General features: G+C 34.5%; 1 protein-coding gene across 1 annotated transcript; it reads right to left on the bottom strand.

Annotated features, from left to right (window-relative positions):
- Window positions 1-12516: 12516 nt before the first annotated feature.
- Window positions 12517-13482, bottom strand: LOC116865385 (olfactory receptor 52N4). The gene has a single exon (XM_032853655.1). The coding sequence runs from the start codon at window positions 13480-13482 to the stop codon at window positions 12517-12519; it is 966 nt and encodes a 321-aa protein (XP_032709546.1).
- Between the last annotated feature and the right edge of the window lie 10542 nt (window positions 13483-24024).

The following is a 24024-nucleotide window of genomic DNA, read 5'->3' as shown; positions in this document are numbered from 1 at the left end:
AATTAAGCTGGTGTAAAAATTAAGAAGCTTGTAGGGTTGAAGTTTTATTTTTTTTTTGTTTCATTTTTTGACCCTCTGAGATTTGCAAAAATTAAAAAAGAAAAAAAAAATCTTTGTTGTGCTCCCTTTGTCTCTTCTCTCTGTTAAATATTGTATTGTAATAACAAGAAAACAAATATTTTAAATGCTCAAGGATGTTTATTTAAACATTGTTTAAACTAAGTTTAAGCCATTGTTTGTTAATTCATTAATTTATCAGTTCCTTTAATAATATATACTTCACACCTACTCTGTGTCAGGTTTATTACAGATATTGTGTCTATAATACTTTGAAACAAAAAGATATAGATACAATCCCCATAAACTTATAATCAAGTATAATTGTGTTACACTTATGATTTGTGTCATTATGATCTCTCAAATTGATACTTGTTATAATATCTTATTTAAATATTAATTATTATAACCTCTCCATTTGGGTATTTCTTTTTTTTTAATCATTTTTTTAACTTATTTTCAGCATAACAGTATTCATTGTTTTTATACCACACCCAGTGCTCCATGCAATCTGTGCCCTCTCTAATACCCACCACCTGGTTCCCCCAACCTCCCACCCCCCCACCTCTTCAAGCCCTTCAGATTTGGGTATTTATTAAGGTATAACTCATTGATTACCTCACCAGTGGTGCAACAGATACAATTAGGATGTATTTGTTATTGTTCTTATTTTTATTTTTTATTGTTCTTATTTTTAATAATAATTTGTATTTATACTTAACATGTACTAGGTAAAGTTCTAAAAGTTTATATATGTTAACTCATCTCATCCTCACTAGATGCCCAGGATGCATTTTTATTAATCTACACTTTATTATTGAATAAATGGAGCTCCGTGTAGATGAGGTTTCTTATGTCTGAATTTCAAAGGCATTCTCAACCTCCTAGTTTAAGGTATAGATATTAAGAGGACTGTTGATACTTTTTACATGAACTACTCTTCTTTGCTTTTCTTAATTTATTTGTTTTCTGGTTCTGAAATACTTAAGAACATTTTAAAACTTCTATGCTTTCACATTCAATGCTGGTAATGGTGATGATAGAGGTGTATGTGTGGATGTATGTCATTTATTGTGCAGGCATTTATTGGGTCTTCTTGGGTCTGGAAATCTGTGACCTTTGGTTTTAGAAATTTTCTGGTATTAACATTTTTTTTAAAGATTGAAGACAATTATATATATATATATGTATATATATATAAAATTTCTGTTTTATGTAGTTCTTTTTTTTATGTGTTGTATTAACTTTTGATATCATCCTGTGTCCTTGTTATTTTATTACTATTACTTTTAGTTAGATATGGAATCTTCTGGCCTTATTCCCTTCTTTTCATTTTTTTCTTTTAAAAATTTTATATTGTATCTCTTGATTTTTTTAATCTATTTTCTATAAAATTTCTTGAACTCTATAACCCAGGTGTCTTGGCATTTTTTGTTGTCTAATATTACAAATTTCCAACAACCTAGTTTCTTCTGACTCTTGTGACTCTGACAGTAATACATATGTGTACATAGGTAATGCTTCATATATAATTTCTGTTATCATCTAAGTTTCAGTTATTTATTTTTGTAGCTTTTGTCTTTTACTTTGGAGGAGTTTCTCATATATCTGGTAATTTTTGAATATTGGTTCACACTTAAGAAAGAGGCTATAGAGAGCTGATTTGAAACACCAGGTGATGAGTGAATTTCATCAATCGTTAGGATTTACTTAGAGTGCTCTAGCAGGGATCTCTACTCCCTTGGAGGCATTCTTAGTAATCAGTGTTCATAGCTTTTTTCCTCAGGGACTTCTGATTTTTGCAGAAAATCTATATCCTGGAGGATTTCATGGTTGGCTGCCAATGGTCTTGGAGTTAAGTAGTAGAAGGGTACTGAGGAACTCACATTAAAATAAGACTACTTGATTCAATTATCTCATTTTTTTTTATGAATCTTCATCCTTGGGCTTCATCACACCTTTTATACACATTCATATTATTAGTTGCAGTTTCTTCCTAGAATATACTTCTAGTCACATAAGAGGATAATTAAAATTGTTTAGGATAGTGGAAGAATTAGAGCTGTCAAGTTGTTCTTCATTCAGTTTTTCTACCTACACCTATGTTTTATCTTTATATATCTGCACCATGGGATGGCAGATTACGTATTGCAAAAGACAACTTTTTTGGAAATAATAAAGTGACATAGGATGAACATGTTTATAATAGTGCTCTTCAAATATTCCTTCTATGGCATTACAAAAATCATAGATTAAGTTAAATGCTGTAGGATAAATATTATTGCTTGGAGAGCACAAATGAACCACCAGAAGAAACAAAATCAGATTGTTTACTTCATAAATCACCAGAAATTACAAATTTCAAAAAAAATCCTGAAATAGAGAAAACAAAGGAAATCCAAGGAAGCAGAAAAAAGTAATGTGCTAGGAAAAGTAAATATATTGGTCTGGGAAATAAAGATCAACTATGTGAACCACACTACAAATTGGTCTCAAAGTGATTTTTTTTTTAAAGATTTTATTTATTTATTTGACAGACAGAGATCACAAACAGGCAGAGAGGCAGGCAGGGAGAGAGGAAGGGAAGCAGGCTCCCTGCTCAGTAGAGTGCCCCCTGCAGGGCTTGATCCCAGGACCCTGGGATCATGACCTGAGTTGAAGGCAGAGGCTTTAACCCACTGAGCCACCCAGGCACCCCTCAAAGTGATTTTTAAAAGAATATATATATATATATATATATATATATATATATATATAGTGAGTAAAGCAATAGAAGCTTATTTAGCAAGTATACAGAAAAAAGCTCTCAGGAGTGAGAGGGATCCTGAGAGAGTTGCCAATAAGGGCATCTGTTAAAAGTACTGTTTTAAGAAGCAATGTATTGGAAAGTGTACCATACTCAAAGTATGCAGAGACTTTTGTTTTGTAAACAGAAAACATATGAAATAACCAAAATAACAAAACACACCAAAAACTTTGAATACAATATTACACTCAGACAATGCAGAAATAAAAGCAAGCAAATATTGGATCAAGATCAAACTGAACAAAAGTCAAAGAAAGCCTGACACAGTGCAATGAGAGGTGATATACCACATTGCTTTCTCTGTAGTTTTGGCAAAGTTTCTCCACAACCAAAACTTTGCACAGTGTTGATATAATTCTCTGGCTCACTTTGTTAGTGCACAGATTTTTAAAATGAGACACTTAAAAGTAAGATAGTAAGTAAATAAGTAAATAAATAATAAAACGAGATTCCTAAATTATATCACAGCTTATTAACTGCTTCTTAGTTTCTTATTATAGTGTCACTGGTGTGGCCTTCAACTGGTAACACAAGGCTAACAAAAACATTACAGTTTGCATTTTCAAAAAAGAACACTATGTGTTTTGTAAAGTAAGAGTTGTGTTTCCATGAAGAATAATTATGCCATCAAGTTTCCTTCTGTCAGGCTTGTAAGTGTCTACTTTATATTTGAATACAACAATATTTTTCATGAATTTCAGGTATATCATGAATGGAAATTTTAAAACTATAAAAATCATATATATCTATATAAGTGCATATATGTTTATCCATCTGTATATGTTTTCTATTAAAATGAAAAGGATACTGAAATTCTTTTGGTAAATATTTGACTAGTATACAATAAATTGTCATATGTTGTAGAAAAAATAATATCACTACTCAGTTCTCCTTAATACATTGAAATACTCAGGTCTTTATGTATCTGTACAAGAGAAGGAGATTAATTTAGAGAAAATATAGGTATCCATGATTTTAAAATAGGCAATATATTTCTGAGATTCCTTGTGCTGTGTTCTACAGAATATCTTTCCTAATATGAAATAAATATCCTACATATATCTCTTGTGCCTTCTTTTTATAAATATGTTTTTAACTACTAAAACTAACTTTCATGTTACAGAATAATTTCAGGTCTCATCTTTAATACATTTGTAAAGCTCTTAGGGGTCCATGCTTGTACACAGGTAATATAGTACTAGCCACAAAATAACTAAGGAAATTTCCAAAACAGATTTAAATGATTTCAATACATCACAACTTAATTGTTCTAGCAAGGAAAATTAACTAATGTCATGTCATGGGTGTAGATAGTTATTTTGGAATAGTAACATTAATTCATGCGTGTTATTTGTAAAGCACAACTTTGATATCATCTTTTGTCTATTGTCGTTTCCAAACCCCATAAAACAAGCCTGTTTTCTCCTTAGACTGTCCAAAATCTCTAAACCCATGGTCTTCTCTTAATACCTGACTTCCAGTACAAAAGAACCAGTGATTCCCACTTTGTTAGGGAAATGACACAGATACTCGTAATCATGATGGAAAGTTACACTGAATTGCAATCTGAGAATTGGGGAAACAAGCATTTTGTATCCTCCAAGCCTCCCACAACACTCCTGTCTTCAAACATGGTGAATAGACTCAAGTCTGTATTTCTGAGAATGTCATAAACAATTCATATACATTCAAAGCCTCTACTTTATCTTTCTGCCTTAAAAAAAAAAAGAGAGAGAGAGAGAGAAAGAAAAAATTCTGTCTCTAGTCCCCATTTTGTGTTCCTTTGATACCTTAGTTTTTGGATAGCAGACAGTGAGCTGAATGCAGTCCAGTCCAGGTGTCCAGGATCTTAGTTCAAAAGCATAGGCTATATGTACATGCACAGCTCTCAATTTCTAAGTCCCATGATACCTGTACTAGCGTATTGGGTATTTAAGAAAAAAGTCCTATATATTCTAAAGGGATAGTACAAAAATTAGAGACACAGACATTTGTGTAACAATCAAGCTAACCCTTATGGGAAAGGAAGACTGGAAGCTTTCCAGTCTTACTGCTATATAATGATACTTAAGTGAATTATTTCATATGCACGTGTGTGTGTGTGTGTGTGTGTGCACGCACATGTGTGAGGACATAATGGGAGGAATTGAACACAAATTTTAGTAGAAGTGAGAGATTTTAATATTGTCAAGTTTTCTTTCCATGTGAGCCTTCCTTGAAGGGCACATGGTAAAAGCACTTATATAGAATGTTTTAGTCCCTCACACATCCATCCATTTCTTCTTTTATTCACATATTTTTTTACTATCTCTAATCCAATAACATCACTGAGCACTTAGTCATCTCCAAGTCAGGATAGTAAATATAAAAAGAAATTAAACAGCATGAACTTTGAAAACTTTATGTTAGGTCAAACAATTCAGAGACAGATAGCCACATATTGTGTTATTCCATTTTTATGAAATATTAAGAATAGGCAAATCCTAGAAGAGACAGTAAATTCTTGGTTGCAATGGAAGGAGGTGATGGCTTAAAACGTATTGGCTCTTTTGGGGAGATGACTAAAATATTCTGGAATTACATAGTGGTGATGATTGCACAGTAATATGAATGTACTGAAAGTCACTGAATAGCACACAGAACATCATTAAAATGTTAAATTTCGGGGGCTCCTGGGTGGCTCAGTTGTTTAAGCATCTGACTGTTGGTTTGGGCAAATGGGTTGTGATCTCATGGGTCCTGAGATGAAGCCCTGCCTCAGGCTCTGTGCTGCTTGGGATGTCTGCTTGAAGATTACCTCCCTCTACCACTCCTTCCCTTTGTGCTCTCTCTTTCTCCCTCTTATATAAATAAATCTTTTAAAAACAGTGAATTTCATATTAATTGACTTTTGTGGCAATTTTTAAAAAGTTACAAAGCTCTCTTACTGAGATTCAGCTGTTTTGGGGCTTTATTTAACTATTTGTTTTTGTGCAGGGTAGTTTTTCTTTTTTAAGATTTTTAAAAACTTACTCATTTGAGAGAGAACAAGAGTGAATGAAAAAATGAGCAATGGGCAAAGTCAGGTGTCAGAAGGAGAGGGAACAGCAGGCTCCTCCCCTGAGCAGGAAGCCCCAACAGGGGGCTGGATCCCAGGACCTCAGGATCATGATCTGAGGCAAAGGCAGATGCTTAACAGACCCACCCAGGTGCCCCTGTGCAGTGCAGTTTTGTTTCTTGTTTTTAGAATAAAACTTCTCCCCCACCCCCGCTTTTTAAATTTTAAATTCAAGTAGCCAATATACAGTATCATTAGTTTTTGGTTTAGTGTTCAATGATTCATTAGTTCGTGTAATACCCAGTGCTCATCATATCAGAGTTCCTCCTAAATGCCCATCATCCAGTTAGTTACCCTTTCTCCCTCTCCATCTCCCTTTCCACAACCCTCAGTTTGTTTCCTGTAGTCAAGAGTCTCTATACTTTGGCTCCCTCTCTTCTTTCTTCCCATTCTTTTTTTTTTTTTGCTCCCTTCCTATATGATCCTCTGAGCTATTTCTTATAGTCTACATATGAGTAAAACGGTATTATAATTGTCTTTCTCTGATTGACTTATTTCACTTAGCATAATCCCCTCCAGTTCCACCCATGCCAATGTAAATGGTAGGTGTTCATCCTTTCTGAAGGCTGAGTAATATTCCTTTGTATATCTTCTTCTTTATGCATTCAACTTTATGCATTCTTCTTTATGCATTCAACCATTGAAGGACATCTCAGCTCCTTTATGCATTCAACATTTCTTTATGCATTCAACCATTGAAAGACATCTCAGCTCCTTCCTTCCACAGTTTGGCAATTGTGGACATTGCTGCTATGAACACCGGGGTGCAGGCAGTACAGTTTTAATGGGTTTACCATACATCTGTTCCCACAGGCTTCTACACATAAGTTTATGAAACATACCTCAACCAATGAAGATGTTACTTGAAAGACACATATCCAGTGCAGGTTCACTGAGTTAACAATAGGGCTAACACCTTACGCTTCTGCACCTATGCTTACATACACTAAGATCTTGTTTTTTTTGTTCGTTTGACCAACATGGGGCTTTAACTCACGACCGTGATATAAGCTGAGATCAAGAGACAGACACACAACCATGGACCCACCCAAATGCCCCAGATCTTAATGAAAAATATGTAACCGAAATAGAGTTTATATGCAGTGTAGTTTTAATGAGTTAAGCATATGGCTATTCCCATATGCTTCTACACATGTGTGCAAACACTTTATTTCTTATTTCTCTTGATTTCTTTTTCTTTTTTTAAATTTGAGTATAGTTGACACACAATGTTATATAAGTTTACAACAGGTATACCAGTTTACAACATGTATACCACATAGAGATCCAGCATCTCTATATATAATGCTATGCTCACCACAAGTATAGCTGCCATCTGTCACCACACAATGCTATTTATTACAATATCATTGACTGCATTCCTTATGTTGTACCATTTATTCCCATAATTTCTTCATTCCATAACTTTAAGCCTATATCTCCCACTCTCCTTCACCCATTTGGCCCATCTGCCACCTTCTTGCCCTCTGGCAACTATCAGTTTGTTTTCTGTATTTATGCATCTGATTCTGCTATTTATTTGTTCTTTGTTTTGTTTTTCTAAGATTTCACACATAATTGTAATCATGTGTATTCATTTTTCTCAGTCTAACTTATTTCACTTAGAGTAATTCCCTCTGAATCCATCCGTATTGTCTCAAATGGCACAATCTCATCCTTTTTTATGGCTTCATATTTTCTTGTGTGTGTATATATATATATACACACACACACACCACATCTTCCATATCCATTTATCTGTCAATGGACATTTAGGTTGTTTCCATAGTTTGGTGTCTATAAATAATGCTGCAATATTGGGACGCCTGGGTGGGTTAAGCCTCTGCCTTTGGCTCAGGTCATGATCTCAGGGTCCTGGGATTGAACCCCACATCGGACTCTCTGCTCAGCAGAGAGCCTGCTTCCCCCCCACCCCCGCCTGCCTCTGCCTACTTGTGACCTCTGTCTGCCAAATAAATAAAATCTTAAAAAAAAAATGCTTTAAAAAAAATAATAAATAGAGGGGTGCATATACCACTCCAAATCAGTGTTTTTGTATTCATTGGGTAAATACCCAGAAATGGAATTATTGGATCATATGGAATTTCTGTTTCTAATATTTGAGGAAACTTTGTACTGTTTTATACAATTCAGCTGTCTTTTTCTGAATAAGTATTCCCCTAATTGCTGCCAACTTTTAATTAGTACCAAGAAGGTGAGAAAGTTGATTTTGACTGTGTTTTTGTTTGTTTGTTTTTATTTTGTTTTAGTTTATCCATTGCTTTTATTAGGGACAAACTTCTTAATATTGTTATTTTGCCATTTTCACTTATGTCACTCACAGTTCACTGGTTTTTGTGTGAACACAAGTATTTCTCTGGATGAAATGGCCAGAAGTGTAACTGCTAAATTCTATGATAGTTCTCCAGTACTGTTTTTTTAAGCAACTGCCAAAATATTGTCCAGAGTGGCTGTCCCATTTTATATTCCTACCAGTAATGTATTAATGATTCAGTTTCTCCATATTCTTGCCAGAATCTCATGTTGTTAGTAGGTTCATTTTATCCTGTGTCATGGCTGTGTAGTGACATTCTATCTCAGTTTTAATTTTTATTTGTGAATGGCCAATTATGTTGAACATTTTTAAAAATTTTTATTTAAATTAAAATAGTAAACATATTGTGTATTATTAGTTTCAGTGGTAGAATTTAGTAATTCATCAGTTGTATATAACACGTAGTTCTCATTACATCAAGTGTCTTCCTTAATGCCTATCACCCATTTACCCTATCCCCCACTCACATCCCCTCCAACAACTCACAGTTTGTTCCCTATAGTTGACGGTCTCTTATGGTTTACCTCCCTCTGTTTTTAACCTTATTTTTCCTTCACTTCTGCTATGTTCACATCTTTTGTTTCTTAAATTCCACATGCGAGAGAGATCATATACTGTTTTTTAATGTTATCCATTTGTCATTTCTATGTATTTATCAATGAAATTTCTGCTTGTATTTTTGTCTATTTTTGAATTGGATTTTTTTTTTTTTACTTTGGAGTGTGTGTGTGTGTGTGTGTGTGTAATTGTATATGTGTGTTGGTTAGGTCTTGAAAATATTTTTCTTATTCTGTACGTTGTCTTTTCATCCTCTTAATAGGGTCTTTAGCAGAATAAAATTTTTAAAAATTGATATGGTTTAATTTTCACATTTTTTTTAAGATTTTATTTATTTATCAGAGAGAGAGAGGGAGAGCGAGTGAGCACAGGCAGATAGAATGGCAGGCAGAGGCAGAGGGAGAAGCAGGCTCCCTGCCGAGCAAGGAGCCCAAGCGGAACTCGATCCCAGGACATTGGGATCATGACCTAAGCCGAAGGCTGCCGCTCAACCAACTGAGCCACCCAGGCGTCCCTCACCTTTTTTTCTTTTAGCATTATGCTTTGTCATCAAGTCTAAGAACTCTGCTTAATTTTAGATATTGAAGATTTATCCCATTGCTTTTTGAAATGTTTTACATCTTCAAATTTTTCATCTACATTCACTTTCCATTTGAGTTAATTTGTGTGTAAGGTACAATCAAAAATCAATCTTGATTTAGGTTTACAGTGTTCTTAGTTTTGCCTATCAACACCCAATTCTTCCAGCAGACTTTGTTGAAAGGCTACATTTCCTCTATTGACTTTCTTTTGTTTGTGTGTCAAAAATCATTTGAGCATATATGCGGGGGTCTATTTCTGGTTTTCTATTCTGCTCCATTGTTATGTACCTGCCTTCTACCAATAGCACAGTCTTGATTATTGTAGCTAGGTAAGTCTTGAAACTGCAATGACTCCTTCCTCATTTCAGTATGTGTTTTCAACTGTTTCAGCTATTGTTATTCCTTTGATGTTCTAAATAAATTTTAGAATAATTTTGTGTATATAAAAAAATCTTGCCTGAAGTTTTATAAGAATTGTAACACATCTGTGTATTAGTTTGGGGATAACTTATATTTCTTTACCCATGAATATTGTATGTACCTCCATTTAGTTGGATTTTTAAAAATTTCTTTAATTGGCAATGTAGTCTTTTAAAAATAATATACATTATTATAATATATAAAGGTAACTACCATTCCACCTTATACTTCTATGAGCTTAACTACATTAAAATACCTCATTAAAATGGGATCATAACAATATTTATTCTTATGTGGCTGACTTATTTCACTAAGTATAATATCATCAAATGCTATCTATGATATAGCATATGACAGTTTACTTTTTTATACCTGAATAATATTACCTTGTATGTATATACTATATTTCTTTATTGATTTATCTATCCATAGACCTTTAGATTACTTCTGTATTTTGGATATTTTGAATAGTGCTGCAATAAACCTGAAAGTACATATATGTCATTGAGATCTTATTTTAAGCTCTGTGGGATAAACACTCAGGAAGTGGGATTTCTGGATCAGATGTAATTCCATTTTTAATTTCTTAGGGAACCTCCATACTATTTTTTATAGTGGCTGCACAATTTTTCATTCCCACTGGCAGTGGCCATGGGTTCTAAGTTTTCTACATCCTCACCTAAACTGTTTGATTGATCTTATAGTTGTCATCCTAACAAGATGAGGAATGATATCTCATTGTGGTTTTGCTTTGCATTCTCCAATGATTAGTGATGTTGAGCATCTTTTCATACCTATTGGCCATTTGTCTTCCTATTAAGCAGAAGTGATGAAAATCATAAAATGTGTAATGCTTTTGAATTAAAATAATGAAAATGTTTCAAGTTATCAGGAATACAGAATTGGATTTGCTATTCCTGGAGATAAAGTGAGATGAGCCCAGAAAGAGGCCTATTTAATTTGTTAACATGTAAGCCACTGGTGAAATTGATAAAAACAATTTCAGGTGATGGATATGATGACAAAAAGACCAATTGGGGGAAGATGGTTTCAAGTTGAGAAAGTAAAGGGAAAGATGATGACAACTTGTTCTTCAAATAGGTCCTCAAGAGGGCATGACTTATGTTGACCTGAACACTGGACCCAGGCAATTGTAGACGCCTCATGCTCTCCCCTGTCCTTGGACTGTGCATCTTACTTATGCCCCCTTAAGGACACAATCTTAAGAAAGTAATGTGCTGCTGAGACCATGTGGGTGGTATGTGAGACTGAACCCAGTTAACACCTCTATATAAACTCTTAAGACTCTGACAGGCAGGTGCAAAGGCTCATCTTGCAGCTACCCAAGTCTTGTATATATGTTCCCTTGGTTTTAAAACTGTCACCTACCAATCTGGAGTGGTCTGCTTCTCTCTTCTGTTTCTGCTTGCCCTCTATGTACAAAAGCCAGTTTATGAACCAACCCTTATTATGGGGGTTTTGAGGTCAAGGTGAGCAGAGAACTAGTGTAAAAAATGGAAGGTGGTTATATATTAGAGGATGGTGTTGCTTTGTAAGATATTAAAATGTGAGATTGTAAAGAGTTACTAATTAAATAACTAAATGCAATATGATTGATATAGCTTAGCCTTGGTGGAGATAATACATATTCTCTTAAGTTAGACAAAAAGATATAAGGATAACAATTTGGTTTATTCTGTAGTCTTTGCAAAATTGGCTTTGATCATAAGACATTAATATAAAAGAACTATTTCCTCCAGTCTTTCATTTGTTCTATTATTTATATGAATCTTAAATATTAGAAAGATATTTAATTTTACTTATTAGATTCATAATTGCAGATAAGAGGAAACAATTTGATTTCAATCCCCTCTCATGCTGCTTATAAAACATTATATTGTGTGCTACATTTTGTTAAGAGATCTGTCTCCCTGAACCTCCAGATTGTGTGCTTCCAAAAGTCCTCTTGAAGGAAACTGGATATCGGATTAGTCGGTAGTGAAAACATGTGTGTGTCATGGCTAGGAGAGACCTATTCATTGAGATTCTCTCAGATACCCAGAGACTTAAAATTCATTACATTAATGACTTCATACATAGGGTAATTTATAGCTTCTCTTTCAGAAAGAAGTCATTGAAAAAACATATTTTAGTAATGATTAAAAATATATAGCACATATTTTCCAGAGGAAAGGAACAACTGGCTCTCAATGTAAAAATTATAATAGCTATTTGGAAACAGGATCACCTACTCTCACTTTATTTTTTTTAAAATATTTTATTTATTTATTTGACAGACAGAGATCACAAGTAGGCAGAGAGGCAGGTGGGGTGGTGGGGGAAGGACGCTCCCTGAGATCATGACCTGGGGCAAAGGCAGAGGCTTAACCCACTGAGCCACCCAGGCGCCCCACTCTCACTTTATTTTTTAGTGAAAATGGGCTAATTAGGGTTTGTTCAAAGATATGTGTTCCTTCTCCCAGGAATGAGAAGGAAAGAGAATTCATAGAAAATTGGTTGGCAGCCTGTTGAGATTCTCAAAACATGTATTTAGAAATGAATCACTCATGCCAAAATAGTGTTTCCTGAAATATTCACATCTCTTGCCTAAACAGGAAATCCGCTCTGTCATGGAAATGTCTTTTTTTTTTAAATATCTCATTTAAATGCCATGGGATTTGACATTCTTAGAGCCTGAAAGGATCCTTATGACACAGTCTCGTATCTGCTTGGTTTTCACCCCATAGACAATAGGGTTCATAGTGGGAGGCAAGAGCAGATAAATATTGGCCACAATGATGTGGCAAGATGGAGGGATTGTGTGGCCCCCAAAGCGGTGGGAAAAGAAGGAGAAGAAAGCTGGACTGTAGGAGAAAACAATGGCACAGATGTGGGCAGTGCAGGTGCCGAAGGCCTTCTGTCGAGCATCTGCTGAAGAGAGGCTGACCACTGCCCGGAGGATCATGGTATAGGAGACTGTGATGCATAGGATGTCAAAGCCCCCAATCAGGAGGGCAACCATCAGACCATAGATGGCATTGGCCTTGATATTCCCACAGGATAATTTGGCTACAGACATGTGGTCACAGTAAGTGTGAGGAATTATATTCCCTCTGCAGTAGGGCAGGCGCTTGGTGAGGAAAGTGAAGGGAATGATGAGTAACACCCCTCTCAGGAAAGTAGCAAACCCAACTTTTGCAATGATGGGATTGGTGAGGATAGTAGAGTAGTGCAATGGGCAGCAGATAGCCACATAACGGTCCAGGGCCATAAGCATGAGCACCCCAGACTCCATCCCTGTGAAGGTATGGATGAAGAACATCTGGACCAGACATTCATCAAAGCCAATTTCCTTGAGATGAAACCAGAAGATGCAGAGAGCTTTAGGGATTGTACTAGAGCACATGACAATATCAGTTAGGGAAAGCATGGCTAGAAAGTAATACATGGGTCTGTGCAATGAATCCTCATAGCGGATGAGGTAGAGCAGCCCACAATTCCCTACCATGGCCACCACATACATGGAGCAGAATGGGAAGGAAATCCACATGTGTATATCTTCCAGTCCTGGGACTCCTCTAAGAATGAATGAGGCTGGGATCCAGTTTGTTTTATTCAACATTAGCATGATCAATTAGGCCTAAAATTCATGTGTGTTTTCTAGAGTAAGAAAAAGAAGAAAAATATACTTTACTGCCACTGTTCTCCTCTCACACTCACATCTTAAAATTCCATAGTGCATTTTAATGATCAACAAAATTTTCTGAGAGTCAGGGGTTAGTTTTCTTTTGTATAATTTGTTATTCATTAATTAAAGTATCTATTCATCTAACAAATTTCTTATGAAGTAATCCAATTCTTATTAACCAATTCTTACTAAGCAATTAAGCAAACTCACCACAGATATTGATCCTACATTATTTTTGTAAGGATTCCGATCCTCATAGATTTATAATCAAGTTTAACTCTGTTATGACTTCTCTTAGAGACTTTGGCTAAGTTCCTTAGAGACTTAGGACCTTACTTTCCTATTAATAACTATATGTGCTTCCTAGATTTGATCTCAAAAACACTTCTTTGATTACATAACCAGTGACCCAACAGATGATTATTTTATATTCATGTTGTTAACTGATGGCCAATAATAATTTTGATTACTAAGGAACTGTTCGAAGCATTTGTAAATGTAAATGTAATTAATAAATGTAAAATTTATTCCCTGATGGAGCTTAAAGTCTCCCAACTCAGTAAAATCTTTAATTCACTCTTCTCACTTTTAAGACACCTCATTTCTGTCCTGTCCCTGGTCTATATGCATTTGTATGGATGCTTTTAAATTTATATTCAGAATAAACTTCCAATTAAACCTAGAAAGCAGCTAATTTTGCTTCACATACTAAATCTATCAATGGTAACAAATGATTTCTTTCCTTCTGTCTTTCTACCAGTCTTCCTGTTTTTCCTTCACACATTCCTCTGAGATTATCTGGTGTCTGTGGCAAAACAGAAAAGAGATAAACAAAACATATATTACCTTCATATTATTATTAAAGACAAAGTTACATTTCCACAGTTATGCTAGTTACTCCAGTAGTATTTATGATTCAATAAGATGTTGACATTGCCAATTTTTATTGTATGCATCTGTTCTTTCTGACTTGGTTTACATTTTTCCCTAACATTAGCAATTGAACCCATTTTAGTTGGGAGCTAATATAAATGGGAGCTAATATAAATGAAAATAAAATGTCTATAAATGTATATAAAATAAAAATAAAATATATAAAAATAAAATAAAAATAAATAAAATAAATATAAAAAACATAAAAAATATAAAAATAAAATAAATTGTTTATTATTTCTAGCCACACATCAAATTCATTTTTTTCCAAGAGAAAAATTCATTAATTCCAAATTCTATACAAACAATTAAACTTAATTTTCAAATTAAATATTGGGGGTAGATAAATGGCATCTCATTCTTTCATTAATCTCTTCCTTTCTCATAATTATTTATTGAGCACTTCCAATGTGATGATGTGGGGAACCAGACTCAGTTTCATCCTTTAAAGAATTCAGAGTTTAATAGAGAGACCAAAGGGCACACAAATAATCACAAGAAACATAACAAAAAGTATAATAGAAGTATGTGCAAAGTCCAAAATAAGCACTACATTAGTAAAATGGATGTGTGTTTTGGGAGTGTTTAGAGGAGGCATTAGGGATTGTCAGAAGAGAAGGTATTTGCTATCTAGTTTGAAGGAAGACAAGATATAAGGGAGATGCATATGTAAAAGGAATTCCAGAGGAAAAAAGTCAATATGTTAAAGTATAGGAATCAAAACAAAAACAAGTAAGCAAACAAAAAGAAAAAGAAACAATCAAGTCTGTGAGAATGCACCGGTATGAGGGGAACAAACAATAAACTGGACATTTGTCCAGGAGCTAGCTCATAAAGACTCTTGTAGATATCAAATAAGGAATTCCTTGATAATGGAGAGTAAATAACAAGGAATTCACAAGAATGCAGAGGCTCAGGAGTGAACTCTGTGGTGCTTGGAAGGCTTACTAAGCTGTGAGAAAGTCAGTAGCCTCGTCTTGCCCCTCGTGGTAATGCTCTTCACCACCCAGCCCATCCCTGTAAGAGAGGTCAGGAGGAGGATGTGGAAACTTTGAGATACTATTGTCTCAGTTCAACAGGTAAGCAAAATAAGAATTAATGAGAGAGGGAAGCTGATTACAATGGCAGGTAATCATTTAGTCAGTGGACTTCAACAAGTAATTTGTGGAAGATTTCTGCTTCCTGAAAGGAAAGGGACTCTGGCCATGTTTCCCAAACAACTCAATTGGTTTCCATTAACCACTTTCCCAGTAATTCTATAATGACCAGAAATTAGAAAAAGTGCCAATTGCTTTACATAGAAATTTGTCAACTAATATGCTAGAAACTCCCTCAATTTACTAGACAGAACACCTTGACCCCAGAGTTAATTTTTGTAATCCACTTAATCTCCTTGAGGTATCTTTGCTCTTTCAGTGTCTCTAAGATCATGTCAGTACAATAAGAATAGTGTTGATGAAATATACAAATTTTAACCCCATCTTTCCAATTTCTAAAGGTATACATATAGATAATTTATTTAACTTCCTTAAAAAAATAGATTACCTATCCTTTTTAGCACAGATAAAAATACTATTGTAAGAAATAGAGTCCAGAAACCAAATATTGAAACACACATGAGGCCATTTCATTTATGACAAAAGAAACAGATTATGAACAAAAATGGCATTTTCCAGGGGACTTAGGTAGGTTAGTTTGTAGAGTTTGTGACTCTTGATCTCAGGAACATGAGTTCAAGCCCCAGATTGGGTTAGAGCTTACTTAAAAAAGTGATATTTTCAGTAAATATTCCTGAATCTATAGATGTATGTGGAGAGAGAAAAGAAACACACATTGTTCCCTGAATCATGTAATATACAAAAATAATCTTAGAAAAATATTAGAGCTAACTATGAAATACAAAAAACACATCTTCTTTGGTATTTGAAGTAGGAAAGATTTGAAAACAGGACACAAAAATTGCTCATTAAAAAAAAGGATTAAATGTTACAGTTAAGTTTTATTTGAAAGACAGTGCTAAAAGTGAAAAGACAAGCCACAGATGAAGAGAGAATATTTGCAAAGCATATAGTCAAAAAAATTTAATATCCAAATATATGAAATACTCCCACAATAACACTAAAAGAGGGGGAAGGGACAGATCACTTACATGTTTCACCAAAGAACAAAAAAATACCAGTAACATGTAAGGAGGCACCAACTTTTCTAGTCATTAGGAAAATAAATGGAAATTGCATCTCTCATGACATAGCAGTGTATATCAAACTAAATAACTCAAATGAAAAAGACTAGAAATACCAAGTATTGGCAAAAAATATGGAAAAACTGCTGGTGTGATTATAGAGTTGAAATATTTTGGGCTTATCTTGTAATGATGAATATGTATATGGCCATGAGTTCCATTCCTAATAAAAATGTGCACTTATTTTTACCAGAACGTATCAACAAGAATGTTTATTGCAACATGCTTGTAATAAAAAAGGAAATACTTATATGTCCATTAATATGAGAATTGGTAAATAAAATCTGGTACCTTCTCACAGTGAAATCTAGGTAACAATGAGAATAAACAATCTATAACTGCATGCACAATATGGATAAATCTCACAATAAAGATAAATAATTTAAAAACCAGACAGCAAATAGTATGTCATGTTTGATGCCATCTATACAAAATACAAAAATAGATCAAAGTAATCTGTGCTGTTAGCAACAGGAGGGTGTTCTCCCTAGGTGGGAGAGAATGGAAACTGGAAGGAAGCATATGTAGAGAGGTCTTTTGAAGTGCTGTGAATATTCTTTTTTTATATACAGTCATGAGGTGTATAAGTCTCAGGTTGTAAGAATTCCTCAAGATGCAATTGTGAAAATTGCATATGTCTATTAGAATGTATCAAGAACAAAAGAAAACATATTGCTGAGAAAACAAAGAAGATAGCATGATAAAACATACTACCACATTTTAAGTGCTCAATACCTATATTTGCATATTCTTCTCAGACTGACAGCAACTTGGGCATTTACAAAAGTTAACATCATGGAAAGCAATTGAATTTGCCACTAAGTAAATTTTCTTCTGTTTTCCCTCAAAGGAAATGCTATTCTCTCTTCCATTAAAAAAAAAAAAAGAAAAGAAAAAAAAATGACTCTCTTAACATCATCATCATCAAATAGGGAAAATAGTCACATGGAAATTCTGTGTCACATATGTTACCAAGAGAGGATAATCAGGTTTGTCAAAAGGTAACTTGATTTGGAATAGCAAGGAAACACGGGTTGAACATGGGCATAAGCATGCCCTTCAAGGACCTCTTCTCATGTCATTGTATGGTAGAGTTATACTGGGTGTCACAGAAATACCTGTGAGTCCAGCCTAGTCTCAGGAGAACCTCCTAAGAGAAAAGACCAAGGGCCTTAGACCTGAAGCGTGAATAGAATTCTGAAGGATCAAAATGGGAGAGACAGTGTTTTCTCCTGTTGTTATTTGCTGTTTCCTACTCACATCTGACTGATATTCTTGGTTTTGGAATAGAAGGTCCTCTGTCCTTTTGTTGCTCCCCTCTGATCACTGCCCCCCTCAAATAAAGCTCGTTCCTATTCGTTCTTCAAGGGAAACCTTCAGGAAGACCCGAATGTCCCTTGGATATGATAATAGTGACACATCCTCTAAATAATCTTAAAATAATGTAGTTACAAATAACCACGTTTAGAGGTAAGGAATTGTTTTGTTTGAAGAATTATTCTTTTATTTTATCTATCTCACAATACTATAAAAATCAATTTAAATGTGGAAATTCTCCACATTTCAATGAAACTATTGATATTAAGGGCAGTTTGTATTTACAGTTACATCCCCAGTGTCTAGCAAACCATCTGGTATATAAAAGATAACAAAGTTTTAAATAAATAACAGATGGATGAATGGATGAACAAATAATATTTTATAAACTAATTGTATAATTAGTAAATCATAATCTAAATATTATTCCTTTGAACACATAAAAGAAACTACCATAGGAAAAAAAATACAGGACATCTTCTCTAAGATTATTAGGAAAGATAAATAAGGAATTACCATGATAGAGTAAGAAAACAAAACAAAAAAAATACAAAGAAAGTGGAAAGAAAAAATAAGATGGCAGAGGTGAAACAAATATATTGTTTTTTTCAGTAAATATAAACTATTTAAACTATCCTTTAATATAAACATCATACAAATTATGTTTTAAATTATATATGCAATACAAAAGAGTATATCAGAATGAAAACTATACACAAACGTTTAAAAACTGTGCATACACACATGCACATGTACACACACACACACATTTTTTTTAGGTAAGTGGGATACCAAAGAATTGGGGAGAATATTAGAAAAAGAGAATTCGAAATAAAACACTTAGGTCAAAATCACTTTGGGGAAATAAAAATCATGATAGTGTGTAAGTAAACCTAATTGCATCAAATTGTTTCATTTCCAGGTTTTATAAGCTTTCTTCACAATCCAACCATAAAAACAATTAAATTTAATATCTTGCTTTATTAATACAAAGGGAAAGTTTTAAAATGAGGACTTCTCAAATTCACACCTAAATCATATGGCAGCTTGTTAAATTGACTTACAACTTTCTATATATTTAAGATATGTGTTTATTCATAATTTAAAATTTTAGCTTTGGAATTTCAAGCAGTGTGTTAATTTTTGTTTGTATAAAACTATAAAATATGAGCTTTGCAATATAAAAATTGGTTTCTTTTTGAAGAGCAGAATTGCCAATAAGCTTTTATGTTTAGACTTGGTGAATTCACAATTCATATTTATTGTTAACACTGTACTTTCTGAGTTCTATTACATATATATCATTAAGAGAAATAAAAATTTCTCTTAATGATATATATGCAATATATATGCATACACAATATATATGCATACATGATTACAGTTGCAATAAAAATTTATAAAATCATTTTTAATAACATTACAATTTAGCATAAGTTAATCAATAAGTATCACTATTCTTTTCCATTCTAACTCACCTTCATACACTGAACAATCTCTGAACTGTGGTGTTCAGTCAATGGTTTATACATTTGTATTGAAATAGCAGGTATACAATACAATATCACAGATTTGGAATTAGAGTCTCATAACAAGAGCAAGTAGTAGTTCAGTGTCTTGATTTCTGCACAGAAAGAACTACTTGGTTTTGAGAAAAAGATAGTATATTTTTTATCCAAATATGTTTCCTTAGCTCTATTGCATTTTAACACTACATCCATGTATAAGAAACAGGGAGAAAAATTAAGAAAAAACTAAGTACCTCTAAATTAAAAACTGAAAATATTTTTCTGGGATTACAAATGCACTTTTTCGAAGGATGTATTTTTTTTTTTAAATACTAGATAAACTTTCTTTTTATACTCCTAAATTTCCTTTTTATCTGCATAGCTGTAGTCAGTAAAACTGGCTTTATGCTTCCACAATAATTTAGGTCTCATCTTCAATGTATTTGCAAAACTCTCCAAGATCTAAGTTAAAGATCTACATGTTGGGGCACCTGGGTGACTCAGTGGGTTAGGCCTCTGCCTTAGGCTCAGGTCATGATTCCAGGGTCCTGGGATCGAGCCCCACATCAGGCTCTCTGCTCAGCAGGGAGCCTGCTTCCCTTCCTCTCTCTCTGCCTGCCTCTCTGCCTACCTGTGATCTCTGTCAAATAAATAAATAAATAAAATCTTTTTTAAAAAGATCTACATGTTAACTACAAACTTAAGCAGTTTTCTTTTTCAAAAAAAAATTCAAAATAATTTTGATGCATCAGAATACAATTTCTTCTATAAATAAGTTTGATTTATATTATGCTAGCATGTAGACAAGGTTACTGGAATAGTAATATTAACACATGACTAGCACCAAGCTTATAAAATACAATTTTGATATCACCTGCTCTCTATCCATATTTTTCACCACTATAGGTAAGAATACTTGTGTTTTCATTACACCATTTTCAATTCTTTACATCCATATTTTTTTTTTTGCATATGAGTATTGTTTGCTCCGTGTTGTTTTAGCTACCCAAAGTCAAGGAAACAAAGTCACAGCTCAGTCTCTCTAGAAAATAATCAAGGACAATTACACTATGATCTGGAGGACCACCAAAGGAGGACAGGAAAGAAGCAAGAGGAATCTGGTCATTGATCTAATGGTGGAGAACAATTTTCTAACTATACTCTCATTCTTCCTTATCATGGGAGTGATTCATTTCTAACTTCCACCACTACTGAATAAGGATTCCAAGTTAGATAGAGAAATAATACAGATGATCATAATCACAATAACATTATGCTGAATTTTAATGCCATATTTGGAAACACACATTTAAGGAGAACACCCAATCCCACACAATACTTCTGCCTTCAAGTTGTGTGAATGAAATCAAAGCTTTATTTCTGGGAAAAATAATAAGTAATTGATACATACCCAAAGGTTCTCTCCACTCTATCTTACTGCCTACCGAAAAGAGAAAGATAAAGGAAATCCTGCCACTATCCCCTCTTTTGTACATCTCTATACATCTTTAATACCTTACTTCCTGGATAGCAAAAGAGTAAGCTAAATGCAGTCTGGTCCAGGTATTTAGGATCTCGTTCAAGGAAAATCTCAACCTAAGAATAAATGTGCATGTGCAGAGCCAACCTCCAAAACTTCCCTGATATCTGTATTATTGCACTGAGCCTTTAAAGGAAAATTTGTGTCATGTGCCCCAAGGGAACATTCCAGAGTACTGGAGACTCTCCACAGGGGTTGGTGTAGGGATCCTAATAACCTCAAATGGGAGGAGGAAAAAAAGCAAGAAATTTCCATTCTTAGTGCCCAAATATGGATATATGAATAAGTGAAAAATCTCACGTGTGTGTTTGTGTGTCAACATGTGTGTACAGGAGGGTAGAGAATGAAAGTGAACACCTGTTGCTTTTAATTAAAACTAGGAATTAATATTTATCACAGATTTATACTTCCTTTTTTCCCACTAGACTGGGAAAAAATAGATCAAAAGCTCTTCAGCAGAGAATTTCTTAGATTCACACACTGATTCATTTTCTAATTTCTTCTTTTATTCATGTATTGTCTCATCTCTTCATTTCATTACTGTTTATTGACAACTTTCTTTTTTTTTAATTTATTTTTTTTTATTTTCAGCATAACAGTATTCCTTGTTTTTGCACCACACCCAGTGCTCCATGCAATCCATGCCCTCTCTAATACCCACCACCTGGTTCCCCCAACCTACCACCCCCCCGCTGCTTCAAAGCCCTCAGATTGTTTTTCAGAGTCCATAGTCTCTCATGGTTCACCTCCCCTTCCAATTTCCCTCAACTCCCTTCTCCTCTCTAACTCCCCTTGTCCTCCATGCTATTTGTTATGCTCCACAAAGAAGTGAAACCATATGATAATTGACCCTCTCTCCTTGACTTATTTCACTCAGCATAATCTCTTCCAGTCCCGTCCATGTTGCTACAAAAGTTGGGTATTCATCCTTTCTGATGGAGGCATAATACTCCATAGTGTATATGGACCACATCTTCCTTATCCATTCATCCATTGAAGGGCATCTTGGTTCTTTCCACAGTTTGGCAACCATGGCCATTGCTGCTATAAACATTGGGGTACAGATGGCCCTTCTTTTCACTACATCTGTATCTTTGGGGTAAATACCCAGTAGTGCAATGGCAGGGTCATAGGGAAGCTCTCTTTTTAATTTCTTGAGGAATCTCCACACTGTTCTCCAAAGTGGCTGCACCAACTTGCATTCCCACCAACAGTGGAAGAGGGTTCCGCTTTCTCCACATCCCCTCCGACACATGTCGTTTCCTGTCTTGCTAATTTTGACCATTCTAACTGGTGTAAGGTGATATCTCAATGTGGCTTTAATTTGAATCTCCCTGATGGCTAGTGATGATGAACATTTTTTCACGTGTCTGATAGCCATTTGTATGTCTTCATTGGAGAAGTGTCTGTTCATATCTTCTGCCCATTTTTTGATATGATTATCTGTTTTGTGTGTGTTGAGTTTGAGGAGTTCTTTATAGATCCTGGATATCAACCTTTTGTCTGTACTGTCATTTGCAAATATCTTCTCCCATTCTGTGGGTTGCCTCTTTGTTTTGTTGACTGTTTCCTTTGCTGTGCAGAAGCTTTTGATTTTGATGAAGTCCCAAAAGTTTATTTTCGCTTTTGTTTCCTTTGCCTTTGAGACATATCTTGAAAGAAGTTGCTGTGGCTGATATTGAAGAGATTACTGCCTATGTTCTCCTCTACGATTCTGATGGATTCTTGTCTCACATTGAGGTCTTTTATCCATTTTGAGTTTGTTTTTGTGTACGGTGTAAGAGAATGGTCGAGTTTCATTCTTCTACATATAGCTACCCAGTTTTCCCAGCACCATTTATTGAAGAGACTGTCTTTTTTCCACTGTATATTTTTTCCTGTTTTGTCAAAGATTATTTGACCATAGAGTTGAGGGTCCATATCTGGGCTCTCAACTCTGTTCCACTGGTCTATGTGTCTGTTTTTATGCCAGTACCATGCTGTCTTGGTGATCACAGCTTTGTAGTAAAGCTTGATCAGGTAATGTGATGCCCCCAGTTTTATTTTTGTTTTTCAACATTTCCTTAGCGATTTGGGGTCTCTTCTGGTTCCATACAAATTTCTGGATTATTTGCTCCAGCTTTTGAAAAATACTGGTGGTATTTTGATCGGAATGGCATTAAAAGTATAGGTTGCTCTAGGCAGTATAGACATTTTAACAATGTTTATTCTTCCGATCCAAGAGCATGGAATGGTCTTCCATCTTTTTGTGTCTTCTTCAATTTCTTTCATGAGTGTTCTATAGTTCCTCGAGTACCATTCCTTTACCTCTTTGGTTAGGTTTATTCCCAGATATCTTATGGTTCTTGGTGCTATAGTAAATGGAATTGATTCTCTAATTTCCCTTTCTGTATTTTCATTGTTAGTGTATAAGAAAGCCACTGATTTCTGTACATTGACTTTGTATCCTGCCACGTTACTGAAACCACCAAGCCAACACTGCAGGAAATATTAAGGGGGGTTCTGTAAAAGAGGAAAAATACTAAGAATAGCATTGAACAGAAATATAGAGACAATCTACAGAAAGAAAGACTTCAAAGGTAACACGATGTCAATAAAAACGTATCTATCAATAATCACTCTCAATGTGAATGGCCTAAATGCGCCCATCAAATGGCATAGGTTTGCAGATTGTATAAAACGACAGGACCCATCCATATGTTGTCTACAAGAGACCCATTTTGAACCTAAAGATACACCCAGACTGAAAGTGAAGGGATGGAGAAGCATCTTTCATGCCAATGGGTCTCAAAAGAAGGCTGGGGTAGCGATTCTCATAACAGATAAATTAGATTTTAAACTAAAGACTGTAGTCAGAGATACAGAAAGACACTACATCATTCTTAAAGAGACTATCCACCAAGATGATATAACAATTGTAAATATCTATGCCCCCAATATGG

The sequence above is a fragment of the Lontra canadensis genome, unplaced genomic scaffold (genome assembly GCF_010015895.1).
Source record: "Lontra canadensis isolate GAN:19392208 unplaced genomic scaffold, GSC_riverotter_1.0 scaffold7, whole genome shotgun sequence".
In the NCBI taxonomy this organism is placed as follows: domain Eukaryota; kingdom Metazoa; phylum Chordata; class Mammalia; order Carnivora; family Mustelidae; genus Lontra; species Lontra canadensis.
This window is presented reverse-complemented; position numbering and strand designations above follow the sequence as displayed.